This window comes from Myotis myotis, unplaced genomic scaffold (assembly GCF_014108235.1).
Source record: "Myotis myotis isolate mMyoMyo1 unplaced genomic scaffold, mMyoMyo1.p scaffold_m19_p_6, whole genome shotgun sequence".
In the NCBI taxonomy this organism is placed as follows: Eukaryota; Metazoa; Chordata; class Mammalia; order Chiroptera; family Vespertilionidae; genus Myotis; species Myotis myotis.
The window spans coordinates 82,800,875-82,819,352 of record NW_023416368.1 but is presented as its reverse complement, the minus strand read 5'-3'; the positions used below and the strand labels follow the sequence as shown (position 1 = coordinate 82,819,352).

The 18,478-nt window shown below is 45.9% G+C and overlaps 1 protein-coding gene across 3 annotated transcripts in view; it reads right to left on the bottom strand.

Moving 5' to 3' along the window:
* Positions 1-1,012: 1,012 nt before the first annotated feature.
* The window catches only part of ADGRE1 (adhesion G protein-coupled receptor E1), a 55,255-nt gene continuing 37,789 nt past the window's right edge, over positions 1,013-18,478 (bottom strand). For all 3 annotated transcript variants that reach the window (XM_036313533.1, XM_036313532.1, XM_036313534.1), the window contains 7 exons: positions 16,954-17,148; positions 15,414-15,649; positions 10,456-10,522; positions 7,524-7,615; positions 5,681-5,849; positions 5,460-5,564; positions 1,013-3,581 (listed from right to left, as the gene is read on the bottom strand). In XM_036313533.1, the coding sequence (XP_036169426.1) occupies positions 3,576-3,581; positions 5,460-5,564; positions 5,681-5,849; positions 7,524-7,615; positions 10,456-10,522; positions 15,414-15,649; positions 16,954-17,148 (870 nt within the window). In that variant the 3' untranslated portion in view covers positions 1,013-3,575. The remainder of the gene's footprint in view (positions 3,582-5,459; positions 5,565-5,680; positions 5,850-7,523; positions 7,616-10,455; positions 10,523-15,413; positions 15,650-16,953; positions 17,149-18,478) is intronic.

Here is an 18,478-nt window from a genome sequence, read left to right as displayed (position 1 = left end):
AGATTTCCATGCAACCATCAAGGGAACAATGAAGTTCCAAAGGTTTGATGAGTTGAAAAGACAAGTGGGAAAAATAAAGCTTTCAAAATAACACAGGCATGCCTATTGTAGGTCACCCGCAGGGCAATTTCCTATGTGCACATGAGACATTTAGCTCTGCTGTGTCATAATTTTCCCTCTACCTATGGACATATGTCACTACTAGATTATCACTATAATCAGTGTGTGTGTGTGTGTGTGTTTAAATTTATTTTTAATTTGATTTCAGAGAGGGAGAGGGAGATTCTCAACATTAATGACGAGAATCATTGATCAGCTGCCTCCTGCACACCCCCTACTGGGGATCAAGCCTGCAACCCGGGCATGTACTCTTGACTGAAATTGAACCCGGGACGCTTCAGTTCACAGGCCGACACTATCCACTGAGCCAGACCAGCTAGGGCTATTATCAAGGATTATAAGCAAGGATTGCCAAGGACACAACCTGGGCATGTGCCCTGACCAGGAATCGAACTGTGACCCTTCTGGTTCATAGGTCGATGCTCAACCACTAAGCCACACCAGCCAGGCAAGTATATTTTTAATGGTTAATATTTTTCTGGAACTTGATTTTGAAAATATTATTGATGAGTTGCTTCCAACCAAACCAAGAAGTCAAATTTTAATAAATTCTGGTTTGAGGGATAAATAAAAAATTTTAATTTTGAATAATGTTTTATATTCTAATATTCTTTTCGGTTTTTCAATTTTTTTCAACTATTTTGCTATTCAGGAGGAAAAGGCACATTGTAGGTGGTCAAAAAATATCACTGGAGAGAATGGGTCACTATTTTTTGGACACTGTAAATTCTTTGCATTACAGGAGGGCAAAGTTATTTCATATTTATGGAATTTGAGGACCATGCAGTTTTTATTCTGAGTCTCTTCTCCCTCTAGTGGAGGCAAGTGAGACCACAGGGGAGGGGAACTCACCAAGTGTAGCTTAATGTTACAGTAAGAAAAATTCCTACAGTGGAGGTCACAGCTTTATTCAATTACATAGGAAATACAGGGTTCCTGAGGGCAACTGTTTTAGAGCAACATGTAACACGGGTAGAGACAAAGCCTTGTGCGAGGCTCCTGTCAGAAAGAACTTTGTTCAAGCATACAGATTTACACATCCTGATAGCTAAGAGGAAATGAAGACTCAAACCCTTCTTAGTACTCAAATCGCTGCAATCAAATGCAAAATGTTAACAGCCCGTTGGTTGTCATCAGCTAGCAATCGCCACAGAAATGCTTAATAGCAAACCACTCCTGAAAATCTGCCTTAAAACCTTGATACTTGATTGTTGATCCTGAGTCCATGGGTGGGCAGGTGCTGATTCGGCCGGCTCAGTCCTGAGACTAGTCAGCTACAAGCCGGCTAGGTGGCTGGGTAAGGACAGTCCCAGCTGCCCTAATGGGATGGCTGAGCCCTCCTCCACTTGTTTTTGTGTTGTTGTTTTTTAAAATCTTTACTGATGGATCCTCCATTTGTTTTTCACATGCCGCCAGCAGGTTAGCCTGGGCGCGTTCTCATGGAGGCAGGAGTGCCAAAGCAAGCAAGGCCAGGCATGTAAAGGGCAAGGAGGAATGCACATCCAGTGTGGAAACCTCTCTTGGACTCCTGTTTGCTAAAATTGCATCGCCCCAAGCAAGTTTCAAGGCCAAGCCAGAGTCAGAGTAGGGAGTGGTTACAGTTACGGGGAAAGGGGTAGGGAGAGATGGAGACCATCCGTTAATGCCACTGACGCACTCACCCTACCACAGCTGGCTACGGTTAAGAAACCATGCCATTTCTTGCTTCAATATCCCTTACAACTATCCCCTCTGCACTGAACACTCGGGACAAGCCAAGCATTAAAGGCCAACCTATCATAAATGATCAGCTGTCTCAGCTCCCCTCTCAAGCTGTCAGTGCCACAAATAACAAACACTGAGCCTCCATCAAGTTTCATGATCAGATTGTCTTATACATGATCATTACTGAACTAATTCAATCCTAAATAGTAAGGTGACTCAAAGTAAATATTTAATCTTTCTCTGCATCCCCAAACTAAGAATTTATAGGATCAAAGGAAGAGAAGGAGAGGGACAAGGGGTTGGGAAGAAGAACTCCATGGTCAAGGGCTCAAAACCCAGCTCAGCCACCTGTGGCTGTGTGATGCTGAGGAAGTTACTTAACCTCTCAGAGTCTCGGGTTCCTTATCTTCAAAATGGAGAGCAATCATTTATTCATCCTATGTTTATGGAGACTCTACTAAATATAGTCCTCTGTACTCACGGATCTATGTTGGAAACACCCTAGAAAAAGAAAAATTCTAATACAGGGCTCAAAAGCAGGGAGCCTTAGGGGACACACAGAGGTGACATCGAATCCTACTTCAGATTCAGCGCATGCTTCCTGGTGGAAGTGATGACTAAGCTGAGACTCAAAGTGGGGGCAGAAATTTGTCAAAGTTTCAGGAAAGGTGTCCTATGAAGAGGGAGTGGCAGGTAGAAGTTCTAAACTCAAGATGTTTCCTTTCTGGCTAACATCATGGCAAGCCGAAGAATATTCTAGCATACTCTAGAATATTCATTCAGGGATACAGCACACATTCCCTGGGGATCTCGGTAAAATTCAAGTTCTGGTTGTGCAGATCTGGGGCGGGGTCTGAGATCCTGCATTTCCAATGAATGAGGTGATGCTGACCCATGGACCACCCTTTGAGTAGTGAGGTACTGGAGAGGCCACTGAAAGGAGAATTTCTACAGTTAAAATTTTCCTCTCCTTCTCTCCCTGGCACTTCAGGCTTTATGGGGGAGCAAGGTGGGACAGTGATACCTTTGTGAGCAGTGTAAATCCTGGCCAACTCAGAAAAAAGTTCCTGGAAGGAAGGGAAATGGTTCCCTAAAAGGTCCCAGGAAACCAAAACACTTTCCAAAGGCTGTTGTCATCAAGTTTCAACCCTTCACGAGATGGTAGAGTCCTGCTCCACCAACCACTCCTACTTACCTTCGTAAATCTCGAGTGTTTCTGTCAAAGTAGCCTATATGTCTATGTGCTTTATTTGTCCCCCTGGGACTGTCATTACAGTTTTACTGACCATTTCTTTGAAGGTAGGAATAGTGTTTGTCAAAGGGTAAGCCAGTCACGTGGCAAATCCTTTACTGAGCATCGTGCTGTGTCAGGCACGTGGCAGCTGCTAGAGGGGTACGGTTGGAGCCACACAACAATGAACATAAGAAAAAACCAAAATGGCAGCCAGATGATCTTGCTCACGCCATTGCACTATCTGTTATTTTCACAAAACTCTGGAAAGGCAAAGATTTGCAGGACACAGAGGGTGAAATTGTCATCTGGAATGGAAACTCTCATTTCCCACCAGAACACAAAATGATGGGGAGACTGCCCACCCATCTGCTCTCTGCGTTGCCCAGGATATTCTTGGGCTGGTGTCATCTTGTATTTCTGCATTAAGCCAGGAAGAGAAGATTTCAGGACAGGCTCTTGTAGACACTTGCTTTTCTCCAATGTTGCTCCATACCGTATTAAAAAGCAAGAAAAGGCTTTAAGCCTGTGAAAAGAAGTCAGAATCAGAAGCAGAATTAGTAAAAATATAATTCCAGGGGTCATATATATAAGGGGTATAGGGCTGCTAAATATAGAGATAATACAGCAACAAATATTAGAAGGATAAGCATTAAACTGTTAGCTGATTATTCCTAGCGTGGCAGGCCTCATTGGCAAACTCAAGAGCTATTCTCAAACTCTTCACCAGTCATAACTCCCATTCTCTCAGCTAGAAAGCCAAATACTTGATTTATCAAATGCCTTTATAACTATGAGTGGTCACATGATGCAGTTCTGATCATTTACGTGAATTGGAAATCCATTGGGGGTTCCTGGGAAACCTTTTGTATCTATTAAACTGGGAGAGGACTGAAAGGAGACTGTGGCTTCTGCCCATCCCTCTTCTTCCTGCCTTGACCATGGTCATGGTGGCTGGAGGTATGGCAGTCATCTTGCAATCATGAAAATAATTTGATGGAAACCCAACATGTCGATAGTGGAATGGCAATTAAGGGAGAGTCTAAATCCTTTATAATACTACCAAGCAATAGAACCAATACCAGCAACCCCTAACTCTGGGCTTGCATTCTTGCAAGAAAAACAATTCCCTATTTAATTAAACCACTGGATCTTATTTCGCGTGCTTGTAATATATCAGTGAAAAAAATAAAACATTCTAGTGGAGGATGGAAGACCATGAATAATAAAATAAATAAGGAGCTACAGTATGTTGGAAAGTGGGGTGCCATGCAAAAAAAGTCAGGGTAAAGGGGCAGGGAAGACATGAACACCGGGGTAGAAGAAGAGGAGGAAGTTCTAAATAGAGTTGTCAGAGGAACTCCGCTGATAAGAAATGACTGAAATAAAGATTTGAAGGAGGTGAGGGAAGTGGGGGAGTCGGTCATGTGGGTAGCAGGACAAGAAACATTTAAGACAGCGAGCTTCCAATTCCAAGTTCCTAAGGAGGAAGTGAGCCTGGCATGTTTGAAGAATGTGAGCAGGCCAGTATGGGTGGAGCAGAGTGAAGTCGGGGAGAAAAAGAGTCAGAGCGGAAAGGGCTTTGTGGCTTTTACTCTGGGTAAGGTGGGAGCCATGGCGTGCTGTCGGCAGAGAAAGGAGGAGACCTGACTCCTGTGTTCACAAGTGCCCTCTGGCTGCTACAGTGTTGAACGGTCCTTTATGTCATCCAAGCCATTTACTTGCCACTCATGTTTAATACCTGTAAATTTCTTCTTAATGGCATCGTTAGAGCTGGCATAAATCATCTTGCTTTTAAAAGGTGCACTTTCAGGAGCCCATTAGGAAGGTTCTCAACCTTCCTAATGCCATGACCCTTTAATACAGTTCCTCATGTGTGGTGATCCCCAACCATAAAATTATTTTCATTGCTACTTCATAACTGTAATTTTGCTACTGTTATGAATCGTCATGTAAATACCTGATATGCAGGATATATTTTCATTGTCACAAATCGAACATAATTAAAGCATAGTGATTAATCACAAAACAATATGTAATTATACATGTGTTTTCCGATGGTCCTAGGCGACCCCTGTGAAAGGGTCGTTCGACCCCCAAAGGGGTCGCGACCCACAGGCTGAGAACCGCTGGATTAGTGAGTAGAATTAAGATCCTTAACATAAGCTCATTTTATAACTATATGACTCACGATTTTATCTTGGTTAGGTCACATAACTACTAAGAGGTAAAGCTAAGATTTGAACCCAGGCAGCCTGGCACCTAAACCCCACATTTCACCAGGGGACTAATCCACGTGGACACACTTAGCTCACTGTAGGTACTAACGCACAGCAGTGTCTAGTGTTGCTAAGAAGCAGGCATGCCCTTCAACAGAACCTCCATCAAACACCCAGTCTCTCACCGCTTTGGAGGTGGAGGCGATGGATGTCAGTATGACCCCTGAGGTCTGGGACTGGGAGCTGGGTTTGGCCTTCCTGGTGATCCATCGCCAGTATGCCTCCCGTACCTGGAGTTGGAGACAGACATGGGGCGATGAGTCACTCCCAGGTGCAGGAAGTGTGCTCCACAGGCATGTCCCCTGGAAGGGGGAAGTCAGGGACAGGGAGGGCAGCAGCCACATACCTGGCGGCTGAGCAGGCAGTGAATGAGGAAGATGAAGGCTCCCTGCAGGCTGTTGATGATGGTGAACAGGTATGCCATGACACTGGCTATGGGTCCTACCTGGAAAATGCCCAGCACCCAGGAGCACCCCAAGATGAAGAGCTGGGCAAAGGCCTTGAACGTCAGCAACCTGGGGGAGAAGATTTGCAGAGGGTAAGGCACTGGGAGGGCTGTTGTCCTTGTGGGTCATGCTCCCAAGAGTGGTCTGAGGCTGCCACTCCAGGACCCGCCACCAGGGTGGGAATAAACGTGGGGCAATCTCCAAGGCTAGAGGGAGGAAAATCAAATTCTACAGGTACCTGAAAGGCAATACATCTACAGGTACACCTGGGCACAAAGATGTGTGAACGCGTATTTAATGCAATTGTCTGGAAGCTAGAAGGACCCACATGTCCATGAGTTTGGGACACATTTGATCAATGGTAAAGCCATGGTATGAAATACTATAAAGTCCTTTTTTTTTAATTGAGATAAAATTCACATTACATAAAAATCACTGTTTTTACCATAAAGTGTGCTATTCGGTGGTATTTAGCATATTCACAATGTTGTACAAACATCACTACTACCCAGTCCCAAGACATTTATCACCCCAGAGAGAAACCCATCCCTATTAGGCAGTCACTCTCCATTCCCCTCTCCCCCAACTAGGAACAACCCAGGTGGCCATCAAAATATGAATGGATCAACACAGTGTGGCCCATCCCGGCACTGGAATACTATTCAGCCATGAAAAGGAGTGAAGCGCTGACACTCACTACAACATGGATGGACCTTGAAAACATGATGCTCCGTGAGAGAAGCCAGACACAAAAGGCCACACGGTGTGTGAATCCATTGATGTGAAGTGTCCACAACAGGCAAAGCCAGAGAGACAGAAAGCAGATTATAAAATAATTTTTAAAATGAAATGAGAGTGACAATATACGCAGTGGTTCTCAACCTTCTGGCCCTTTAAATACAGTTCCTCATGTTGTGACCCAACCATAAAATTTTCGTTGCTACTTCATAACTGTAATGTTGCTACTGTTATGAATCGTGATATAAATATCTGATATGCAGGATGGTCTTAGGCGACCCCTGTGAAAGGGTCGTTCGACCGCCAAAGGTTGAGAACCGCTGCTATAGAGGATAAGGAATGGTTCATACTCTGGGTCAGACTGCCTGCACATAAATTCTAACTGCTTCATTCACTAACCTGTGGCTTTAGTAAGTTAATTCACCTGACTGTGTCTCAGTTACCCCCAATTGATACAGAGATAATAACAATGGCATTATGTTATAATAACATGATAATATTGCTTGTTCTACAAATTAAATAAGATGGCAAGACCCTAAAGGTACACCGGGCCCCTAAATATATTTATATATGTATGATTATCAAGGATTATCAAATGCTGCTTGAGCCTGCCGCCCTCTACATCCCCAAGGACGTATTATTTTCCTTCACCCCAAATCTTGCCACTACATTTAAACTTCTCCCACCCAGATGCCCTTTGAAATTCCTTTCTGACACCACAAGAATCCAATTTCAAGAGCAACAATTGTGCTAAGTGCTTCATAAGCCACATAGAGTGTGCAATATCAACATCCTCACTCTACAGATGAAGAAACTGAGTTTCAGAGAGGTTATGTAACTTGCCTAAGGTCACACAGCTTGTAAGTGGCTGAGCTGGGTTTGAGCCCCAAATCTAGGCACTACACTATTTTGTCTTCGGTAGAAGACCAGGCAAAGAACAGGTACTCACTTGTGGAAATAAAGAAGGAAGACTGGGAAAGGAGAGAGAGGAAGAAGGGACCGCACCTGGTGTCTTTGAGTGTTGAGACTTCAGCATTGACGCTGGAAAGTTTCTGCTTCAGGATCCACAACGTCCAAGTCAGGAGGACGGAATTGATCTACAAAGTCAAGCAAAAGGGACTGAGGGATTGGATACACAAACTGTTAAGAGAAAAAAATAAAATGGAACAAGCATTACTAAAGAGAAACTTAAAAATAGATTCCGGAGGCTATGAGGGAAGTGGGGCCTCTGTACAACTCGTGCCTCAGTTCTCAGAGCTGCTATTAAGCTGCTAACCTGTTGCTAAACTCAGCTCAAGGCCTAGCCATAAACACCCTGGAAAAACACGGGGAAGCTCCTAGTTTCACCACCTCCTTTGTTATTGAAACGAACCAAGCCTGGAAAGGCTTACACTTTGGGGTTTTGCCTTTATAGACCCTGCCTCTCTCTGTTCTCCCAATTTAGGTTGATATCTAAATAATCTGTGTCTTCAGGGCGGCAGCTCCTTTTGCTCAAATAAATGCTTTTCATTCTTCGTCACAGTCCACACTTAATTTTGGTTGGTAAAACAGACAATGACCAAACCATCTTTCAAAATGGAACTCTGGCCCAGTCTTCGGTAACCACTCCAAGAAGCCCAACAATAACTCCTGTAGCCACTGACTCAGATCAACCAGGACTCGGTTAATAATTGACAGCTTCCCTAATTTCTGCCCTTGGTTCCAACTTAGGACCCAAAGTAGAAAGCCAGGGTGTGCCCATAGCCCACCTATAGGATCCCCATGCTCACAGCCTCTGATCGGGGCACACCTGGGGCTTCCCTTTTTACTTCTATCAAGCTTTCCCTCCTCGGCCTGCGTTTGAAACCAACAAATTGGTGATCTGACTCCCTTACTATAGCAATCTCTGGATAAATAGCCTTTGCTGTTCTCATCTGAGTGATCTTCATGTATTTCCACTCAATGCATCTGGGAAGTTAGACTCAAGACAGATGCCCTGTTAGGGGTTGAACTGTACCCCACCCCCAAAGTTTTGTTAAGTCCTAATCCCCGGCACCTCAGATCTCATTTGGAGATCTGGTCTTTGCCGAGGTGATCAAATTAAGATGGGGTCAGTAGAGTGGGCCCTAATCCACTATGACTGGTGTCCTTATAAGAGGAGGCGATTAGCCACAAAGAGACAGACATGCACTGCAGGTGACGATGTGAGGGAATAGGAAGCAGGCAGACATCTCTAGGCCAAGAAACGCCCCAGGCTGCCAGTAGTTGGAGAGAAAACTGGAACAGATCCTTCCCCAAGGCCTTCAGAGGGAGTGTGGCCCAGCCAGCTCCTTGATTTCAGATGTCTAGCCTGCCTCCAGCACTGACACAATAAAATCCCATTGTTCTAAGCTACCCAGTTTGTGATCGTTTGTTCAGGCAGTTCCAGAAGACTAATACATGACCCTGGAAAAGATCAGGGGTCAGAGCAAAACCCTCTGGAGCAGTGGTTGGCAAACCGGCTCGCGAGCCACACGCGGCTCTTTGGCCCCTTGAGTGTGGCTCTTCCACAAAATACCAACTTCTGTGCATGGGCCACGAAGTTTCAATCGCACTGTACGTGCGCGCCCACACGTGGTATTTTGTAGTTTGCCGACCACTGATCTGGAGGAATACAGCTACAAGAATTCCCAAGATTGCGACTGGTCAAATATGAGCTCATAACTAACAATAAGTGACACAAGGAAACAAGCCACCAGGAGTGAGAAAGATCATCTTGTAAGACTGTAGAATCCGGGTGGAGTCAAGGAGGCAAGAGATGGTTGTTGCTTAGCCTCCCTCAGATCCCAGGATTGCAGGATTGCCGGGGATGTGGGGAAGGAAATTGGAGGGGGGGGTGGGGGGGGGGGTTGGGCTAAGGTTACAAAGTTTCACTGATGCAAGGTGAGGAATTGCCCAGATCTAACCTACAGCATGGTGACTATAGTTAACAATATTGTGTTATATTCCTAGAATTTACTGAAAGGGTAGGTCTTAAATGTTCTTACCTGCTATTTTCAACAACATGGGTAGACCTTGAGAGTTATTAGGCTAATGAAATAAGTCACATGGAAAAGGACAAATGCCTATGATTTTACTCATCCTATATAATAAAGATCTAATATGCTAATTAGATCGAACAGCACAACAACCATCCAGACAACCTTCCGGATGAAGCCGGGGCTGCGAGGGCTGAGCCACTTGCATGAATTTTGTGCATTGGGCCTCTAGTAGGTAGGATATAAAACAAGAGTAACCAACCAGCAAAACAAAACAAAAACAAATACTATGATAACAGAACGGTAGTTACCAGAGGGTAAGAAGGGTGGGAGGGAGAGCAAATTGGGTAAAGGGGGACAAATCCATAGTTATGAAAAGAAACTAGACTTTTGGTGGTGAGCATGCAATAGAGTACACCAAATGTCAGGTTATAATAATACACCTGAAATTTATATATAGAACAACCAATGTGAGGGCAACAAATTTAACTTAAAAAATGGAAAAAAATGGTAATTATGTGAGGTGATAGAAATGTTAGTTACCTTGATGGAGGTGATCATTTTACAAGATATACATAAGTCAAAATTTCAAGTTGTTCACCATAAACTTATAGTTTCTATGCCAATTATACTTCAATAAAGCTGAGAAAAACCCTCTATCTTTTCTTTCATTCAACACCTGTGCTCAGAAGAGATTAATAGACCCATTTTACTGAAACGCAAAGGACAAAGAAGACTGTGGTCCCTCCCAGGGGATTGGCATGCTGCATTAAAAAAAAAAAAAAGAAATCACGAGTCAAAGATATTACATTCCAACTTGGAAATCTCAAGAATCAAGGATCAGAAGGGAGAGGAATACGTGACCTCAGTTCTGCAACCTCCACTGGACCCTCGGTTCAGGCCCCTCATCCAGAACCCACAGCACCAAGCAATTTGCTTACCAGTATGATTGTACAAACCGGCCCCAGGAAACTCCAGATAAACCCTGTCTCGGTATTCAACCAGCAGCTGTGGAGAGAAACAGGAGGAGTCAGTGCTTGCCTCAGTCTTGCCCTTCAAGTTAATTAATCCAGCCCCGCCAAGTGCAGAAAATGGGGAGATGAGACGGAGATTAAAAAAGTATCTCATGATGGGGCAGGTGGCATTTCAGTTTTCTTTGGACTCTAGCAAGTCCTCTTTCTGACCTTCTTCCTGACTAAATGTTCCTGAAATGTTCACCTCGTGCCATGTGCCGTGGGAGAGGCCATTCTCAATGCGTAACCTTTGCCATCCCTTTCCCCTCTTTTTCAGGACTCTCCATGGCGCACCTTGTCATTCAAATGTCAGCTCAAACGTCACCTCCTCTGAGAAGCCACTCCTGACTATTCCTTACTAAGTACACTGTCCCTACTCCTGGTCCCGCTCTGGCAAAGCTTGCTGCCTTTTTTTTATGGCATCTACTAGTGTTTAGATCATACGATTATGTTCAGCTTGTTGACTGGCCAATTGCCCGTCTTCCCCTACTAGACCATGAGCTGCTTGAGAATTTAGACCTTGAATGCTTGTTCATCTCTGAATACCCAGAGCTGCTATGGACACGGCATTCCATAACTATTTGTTGAAAGAAAGGATCTTGCCATTTGCAGCAACACGGATGAAACCTGAGGGCATTATACTAAGTGAGATAAGTCAGACAGAGAACGATGAATGATGTCACTTATATGTGGAATCTTAAGGGGGAAAAAACAAGCTCACAGATACAGAGAACAGGTAGGTGGTGGCCAGAGGGTGGGGATAGGAGAAATGGGTGAAGGAGGTCAAAAGAGGCAAGCTTTCAGTTATAAAATTAACTAGTCCTGGGATGTAGTGTATAGCATGGTGACTGTAGTTCATAATGTTGTCTATTTTAAAGTTGCTAGAAGAGTACATGTTAAAGTTCTCCTCACAAGTAAAACGTGTGTAACTGTGAGAGGGGATGGGTGTTAACTAGATTACTGTGGTGATCATTTCACAATATATAGAAATCTTTTATCTCTATGTTGTCTTTAGTAAATATGCACCTCCACAGTCAAAACATAAACCACGCGTTACAACATGAGAGCATACTACGCTTTTCTGGTTTACAAATGACATCTACACAGTCTCCGGAAACATACTGACATGATACTCCAAATGTATGCTGGATTTCCAAAACCCACCCACTTCCAGTGTGTATACCACATGCATATGTTGGATTGCATCCTGTGCTGCAATGACGGGCAGTCTAGTTCCTGGAATCCAGGGAAATCTGGCCTATTTAGGCAATTGATTGCTATGACCACTGGCAAATATAAGACTTTCAGGTTACTTGGGGTTGTATGAGCTGTAAGAGAACATTCCATTTTGTTCACAGTGATCCATATGGGGTATGACAGATAATTAGGGAATCAGAGTTTATAATATACTTCTATTAGATAAAGCCCTTTTAATCACTTCCTTCAATCTCCTATATTACTCCATAGTAGCTATAATTGTTTTATGATTTCCTCTGAATGGTCAATTAGCAGTGATACGCCTGTCTCCCTTTCCCCCTAGCAATAGCACAAACATAGTCATTCAATTAAATTTATCTATCCTTTTGAAACTCTACAGAGAGATTGGAGGATGTGACACTGTCGCATCCTCAGCAGTTTTGGTGGTCGACTGGCTTTAGTCTTGGACAAAGTGGGGACGAGCGGTCTCCTTTGCTCTTTCATCTCCCTGTGCCCTGCAAAGCTAACTCTTCCCAGAAAGCCTGGGGAGTGCCCCCAGTAGCTTTTGATGAATGCAAGGTTGGCTTTACTAAATATGTGTATGGCTTTTCCTGCTATGGACTGGTCACTGTATAATTGCGTGCAGTGAACGGACAGCTGTGTGGACCGTTAGAGGTCATGCAAAGATTCGAAACCTTTCCGTTTTCCGAGATAATTGCTTATGCCTCCCGTGGCTGCGTATGGAGCTCTCTGTTGAGTTTAATAGTACAGAGGAATAGCTTGGCTTTCTGTGGCAAATTATGCTGCTCTTTATAAGTGCATTTACAAAGGTATGGCCCGGGCTATGAGGAGATGGACAGATTCTTTCTGGAACAAAAACATCCATCATTCAAAATTATTATCTATATGTAAAAACTGTGCCTGGTTTTATTTGATTCTGGCTGAGGTTTTTAATGTCCTTCTTGGAGATTCCGGTGAGAATTGCACTTAAATAGTAGAGGAAGGGAATATGCTTGCTCTCTCCTGCTCTTATGAAAAAAAACACACACAAACAAAAACAACATCTCTATGAGAAAAACAAGTGTGGTGTTTGTCCCAGTCTACTTTTTCTTGACTTCATGTTCTTTGTCTTCATGGGTTGTAAAGTAAGCAAAAGCAGGGAACTAAAAAAAGGGTTATGTGGTCATAGGAACCTTAATAAAACGCCAACCTAGTGATAGGACACGGGCACTTTGTTAGAGGGCAGGTTTTCTATGGCTCTAAACTTGGTCTCCTCAAACAATAGAGCTCTACCGCCCTGGTAGTCAAGTTTGACAACCACATGGTCTTTCCTGGCACTGAGTCTCCAGTAGCAGAATAATAAAGGCAGGAAAATGTTTGCAACCTGAGAAGAGGCCGTTCACACCCTGTCGGGAAAGACCACTTATGCAAATACTGGCTATTTCCCTATCGGTGCTGCTTCTCTGCCGCCGGCCTCAGGGCATCAGACTAGAAGTGCTGGAGGCTGTTCTCCTGGGAGCAGCCCCCACCCAGGGGTGATGAGAGGGAGTTGGTGGGTGAATATGCCGGCTCCCTCACCCTTGGGTGGGATAACGGTGGTGCACACCCTGCACGGTCTCCTCTTGGTGCCTTTGGTATTGAACTGGTGACCCACAGCAGGACCTGCTCCTGAATTCACTCTGTGTGCGGTCCCTCTCCTCCCGGTCTCACTTCCCCACCCGCTTCCTAGTGCTCCCTGAGATCATCTCAAATCCTTGTCAATGACGCCTTCCTTCCCCAAACTTTCCCAGACCACCTACAGGTGTTGTCCAAATTCCATGCCCACCCCAGTCTCCCCCAGCCTTCTCCCAGCCCAGTCCATCTGTTCTTCAAACACACCTCAAGCTCTCCCCCGTGGGCAAACTTTCATCCTCATCCATGTTGCTACCCCCTTTCCTCTTTGCTGCGTCCCTTCCGGCAGAGCTTTTAAGACCCAGATCCTGCCTCCTCCAGGAAGCCTTCCCTGAACTTTCCAGCTTTCAGATGCCATCAGCCTCTGGTCTGTGCCGGGGCTTATCCTACCTGCTCCAGCAGGAGGCACTTCCTCATGGCAGCCTTGCATGGTTACCATCCCCTGACAGAACAGTCAGGCCTGCACTCAGCTTGGACACTTCCTAGTTATGTGACCGGGGCAATCTCTGCAGCTGTCCCGAGCCCCGATTTCCTCGGCAGCTACCACTTATTAAGCTGTTACTCTATGTACGTGTGGTCTTGGGCGGCCATGCACAGCAGCACAGGTTGTGCACTACAAAACCCAGGGTACGATGTATCCTGTACATGATGGAGACGCTTAGATTTTCACAGGATGTTTGTTGGGAAGCACCAGAGGTAATAGGGTTGCAAAGCTGATGGGGTTTAGGCTATGATGGGTGCTCACTGAGTATGAATTCTTTTTCCTCACCCCTTATCCTACGACCTCATCTGAAGTAGGAACCATCATCAGGCAGGGAGGAAACCCGGATCACTGAACTCCCCAAACACGGCTCAGCAGAGCGCCTACAGCACGGGGTGATAAGCAGAGACCCCGGGATTGGAAAGACCCAGATCCAGGTCCTCACATGCCCCCCCTCACTGTCCTGGGGGGAAGGTTTTCTGAGAGCGTGTGTCCTCGCCTCTAAATTAAAGGAGCAGCACCGCCCCAGGGCCTGTCGGAGAACTAAAGGGAATAACATGGGGAGTTACCGTCTCTGCCCTGTCCACCTACTCCTTGTCCTAGAATTCACCTGATTTTTTCCTCAAAGTAGGCTCTGTCTTTTACTTATACAAATTGTGTCTGTGAAACCATGAATTTGGTATTCTGGCCATTTTTTTTTTAATTACCTACAAAATAAATTCTATTTAAAAGGAGTACTTACCAGCATACTGCCTAAAATGATCTCACATAGAAACGTGGTAAACACACCTCACTTAAAACAGACAACATCGTAACAGTGATGCTAACCGCGACATGAATAATGCTTGACTCTGTGCCAGACCCTGCTTTAGGTGTTTTGCAGATAATAACTCGTTTAACCCTCACAGCAGCACCATGATGTCAGCACTGCTATTCGCCCCCACTGTACAGGTGAGGACATGGAGGCACCACTAGGAGGTAGTGGAGCCAAGACTCAAACCCAAGAAGCTTGGCTCCAGAGTCCATGATTTTAAAACTGTACAACCACGCCCTGATCGGTGGCTCCGTTGGTTGGAGCATCATCCCATAAACCAAAAGTCTGCAGGTTCGATTCCAGGTCAGGACACATCCCTAGCTTGTGGGTTCGATCCCTGGTCGGGGCGTGTATGGGAGGCAATTGATTGCTATCTCTCTCTCTCACATCAATGTTTCTCTCTCTCTCCCCAACCCTCTTTCTCTCTCTCTAAAATCAATTTAAAAAAAATATCCTCAGGTTAGAATTAAAACAAAACTGTACAGTCAAGTCCACTGTTCACATCACCGCCATTTACCTAGACGCCAGCGCTAACAGGAGCTCCTGGATTCATGCCTGCGCAACCTGTGCTGCTGTACACGGCAGCCAGAGCACATGGGTGTACAAAAAGCGCACTGAACGGTAGCCATGCTCCTATCATGTCCTTGCTCTTCTTATGGTTCATGTCATTATCACCATGAACCCTGGCAGCAGGGCCTTCAGGGAGGGGGGGATGCCACTTACCGATTATGCATCCCGTAGCCCTGCGGCTGCACGCTGGCCGAGACAACCACCACCAGCCCTGGGAGCCCGTAGCCAAAGGCACAGAGATACTGCATCTTGACGTTGCGGGAGTTGAAGTAATTCACCACCTTGAGGTTCCTGACCATGAGGAAGAGCATCACGGCCTCCACCAGCATCCAGAAGAAGCAGGCGAGGAAGAGGTAGTGCAGCAAGCCCGCGATGATGGCGCAGCCTATCTGAAAGGAGAAGCGTGTGCTCTCAGGACTCCCCGCCCCTCCCAAGGGCCAGGTTCAGAGGACGAGGGCAGGAGAGGGACTACTTTGCGGGCATTCCCCAAACACAGCCCATTCGCTGACTCACTCACTCATTCATTCATTCATTCATTTCACAAATATTTATGAGAGAGCCTCCATCATGGGCTGCGCCCTCCCTACGGTAGGGTGACCACTCGTCCTGGTTTGCCTGGGACTGAGTTTTCCCAGGACATGGGACTGTCGATGCCTGGGAGCATTTGGGGTAAAAACGGGTAGATGATCACCCTCCTTTAGGGGATGACTGAAGATATGGGGGTGGGGAGGGGAGGTTCACGAACTGCAGCCACTGGACTGGCTGCCTGTTTTATAAATACCGTTTCATGGGCACACAGCCACACCCATGGATGTGTCCTCTGTGGCTGTTTTCAGACCAAAACAGCAGATTTGAATAGTTGCAGCAGAAATCGTAGGATCTGTAAGGCCAACTGGATCCTATCTGGGTCTATAGAAGCTTGCCCAGTGCCGGCCTCACGATGAGAGTGGGGTGCAACTACCAGCATTTAGTTCTCAGAGGGACTGGGCAGCCAAACATCCCGCAGGGAGAGGGGTGGCTCTGCACAAGGAATGGTCCATGGCGCTGCTTCGGGGAAAACTCTGAGAGCCTCCTGTATTTCGGGCACAGTTCTGGGGGTCAACGGGCCCCAGTTCTTGCTCTCACAGGGCACACAGTCTACTGGCAAAAGTAGATACACAATAAAATGATAAATAATCTATATGGTTTCAAGTAAGAGCTGGGAAGGAATGCAACATGGAGTGGTACGCTGAGTTTCCCAGCTGTAGCTGTATTGACAGCTGTAATGCTGTTGCCAGGTTATTTTCTGTCTTGGGGGGTGCTGTCCTGTGCGTGGCAGCATCCCTGGCCTCCGCCCACGAAATGCCAGTGGTACCCTCTCCCACTGGTGACAGCCAATAATGTCTCCAGATAGTGCTAAGTGTCCTCCAAGGGGGCAGAATCATCCCAGGCGAGAACCCATGGTTTAAAGAGTAAGAGGAGGGACCATCCGCCACAATATATAATATGGTCAGGGAGATGATTTTAAACCGAGACCAATTATAAGAAGGAGTCAACCAGATGAGGTACTGGAGGATGACTACTATGAAGAGGGCATAGCATGTGCAAAGGTCCTGAGGCGGGAACTACTACAGAGGGAGTTGGGTAGGGATGAGCAGAGGCAGATGTGGAGATCATGGAGCTGGATAGGGGCCCAGCCTGAGGGATGTGAGACCTGGTTGTCGGTCTTGTCTACACCGGTGAGGAAGAGAAACTTGGCCAAGAAGAGGCACACGCAGAGGTGCAGGTGGAGGTAGGTGTTGCGGTTGCGGATGGCACGACACAGCAGGAAAGTGGCGATGGCCAAGAGGAGACACACCAGGGAGATGATCATGCCCACGAGGCTAATGACGTACAAGGAGAAATCCATCTGTCAGGAAAAAGATACTCCACTCAGACAGAGAAACATTCTCCTGGGCAGGAAAAGGAATGATACAGACTCCTGACGTGGGCAGAAAGAGCTTGGGGAACTTTTCTTCCTCTGAGATCAGAGTAAACTAGCTATTGTCCATCGTCATTCTTTGGCATCTATAAGCATCCGTCAGCACCCATTCCCACCCTGTCCCATACCCCACCCACATATTACTAGGGCAGGTTGTCTACAAACTACACTTCCCAGAATCTCTTGGGGCTAAGGTCCTGGATGCCACTCAGGTTCTCCCATGCGATGCCTGCATGGAAGTCTGCGAAGACAGATACCAGCTTTCTGCAGTCAGGAGTGAGCTGTGGCTGGACACCACATTCCAACTGTCCAGTTTTTAATTCCAATGGATGGGGAGCGGCCTGACAGCAGTCATTTTTATCTTCTGATTGCAGCGGCAGAGGGGTGATCCCAAAGCCAAAATCCAAGTGGCAGCTCCCTGACTTCAACTGCTCCATCCCTTCCCGGGAGCACCCAGGTCCCTGTGTTCAATCCCCTGCTGCTTGAAATACCTAGAGGGGTTCCTACTTCCTGCACTGAACCAGGACTGATGCATACATGTTCAGAGACGCCAGCTTCCGGGAGTGGAAATGACAAGCTGCGTCCTTCCCATTAACCATTATTCATCAACCATTTTAGACTAATTTTTAAACTTATTTGAGTGTCCTCTGTGTATTAAAGGTGCGTAACACTGTGCCGGGCACCACCTCATGAGCTCCTCTTGGCAACATGGTGACCCAGTAGCTAAAAAACAGCCCACAATTCTGCTGGTTTCTAGTTGCATGAACTTGAACAGGACACTTAATTGCTCTGTGCCTTAGTTTCTTCCTTTGTTCAAAGGGGGTGCTAACAGTGACTTCCTTATAGGATTGCTTTAAGATTTTAGGAGCATCCAGTGAAAATACTGGAATTACGCACAACTGTGCCACAGCATATGACATGCTGTGGAAGTGTTAGCTGTCCTCATTTTTTTCTTATTTTTCAATTTTGAGATGAAAGAACTGGGTTCAGGCTCAGAGAGGCTAAGTGATTTGCCCAAGGAAACACAGCCAGGACATGATACAGACAGGACTTAAAACTAGGTCTGTCTTGCTTGGGATCTGATTCTCCTAAGTCCTGTGCATTATATTTCTCTAAATAGCATTCAAAGCCCTCCTGGCAGAAAACTGAACCTCAGATCTGGCATAATAGGCAAGGATACTCACCACGGCACTAAGGAGGTTGTCTTTCCTCTGTATCAAATCTACCCATTCACCAAGTCTCATTTCATACTCTATTT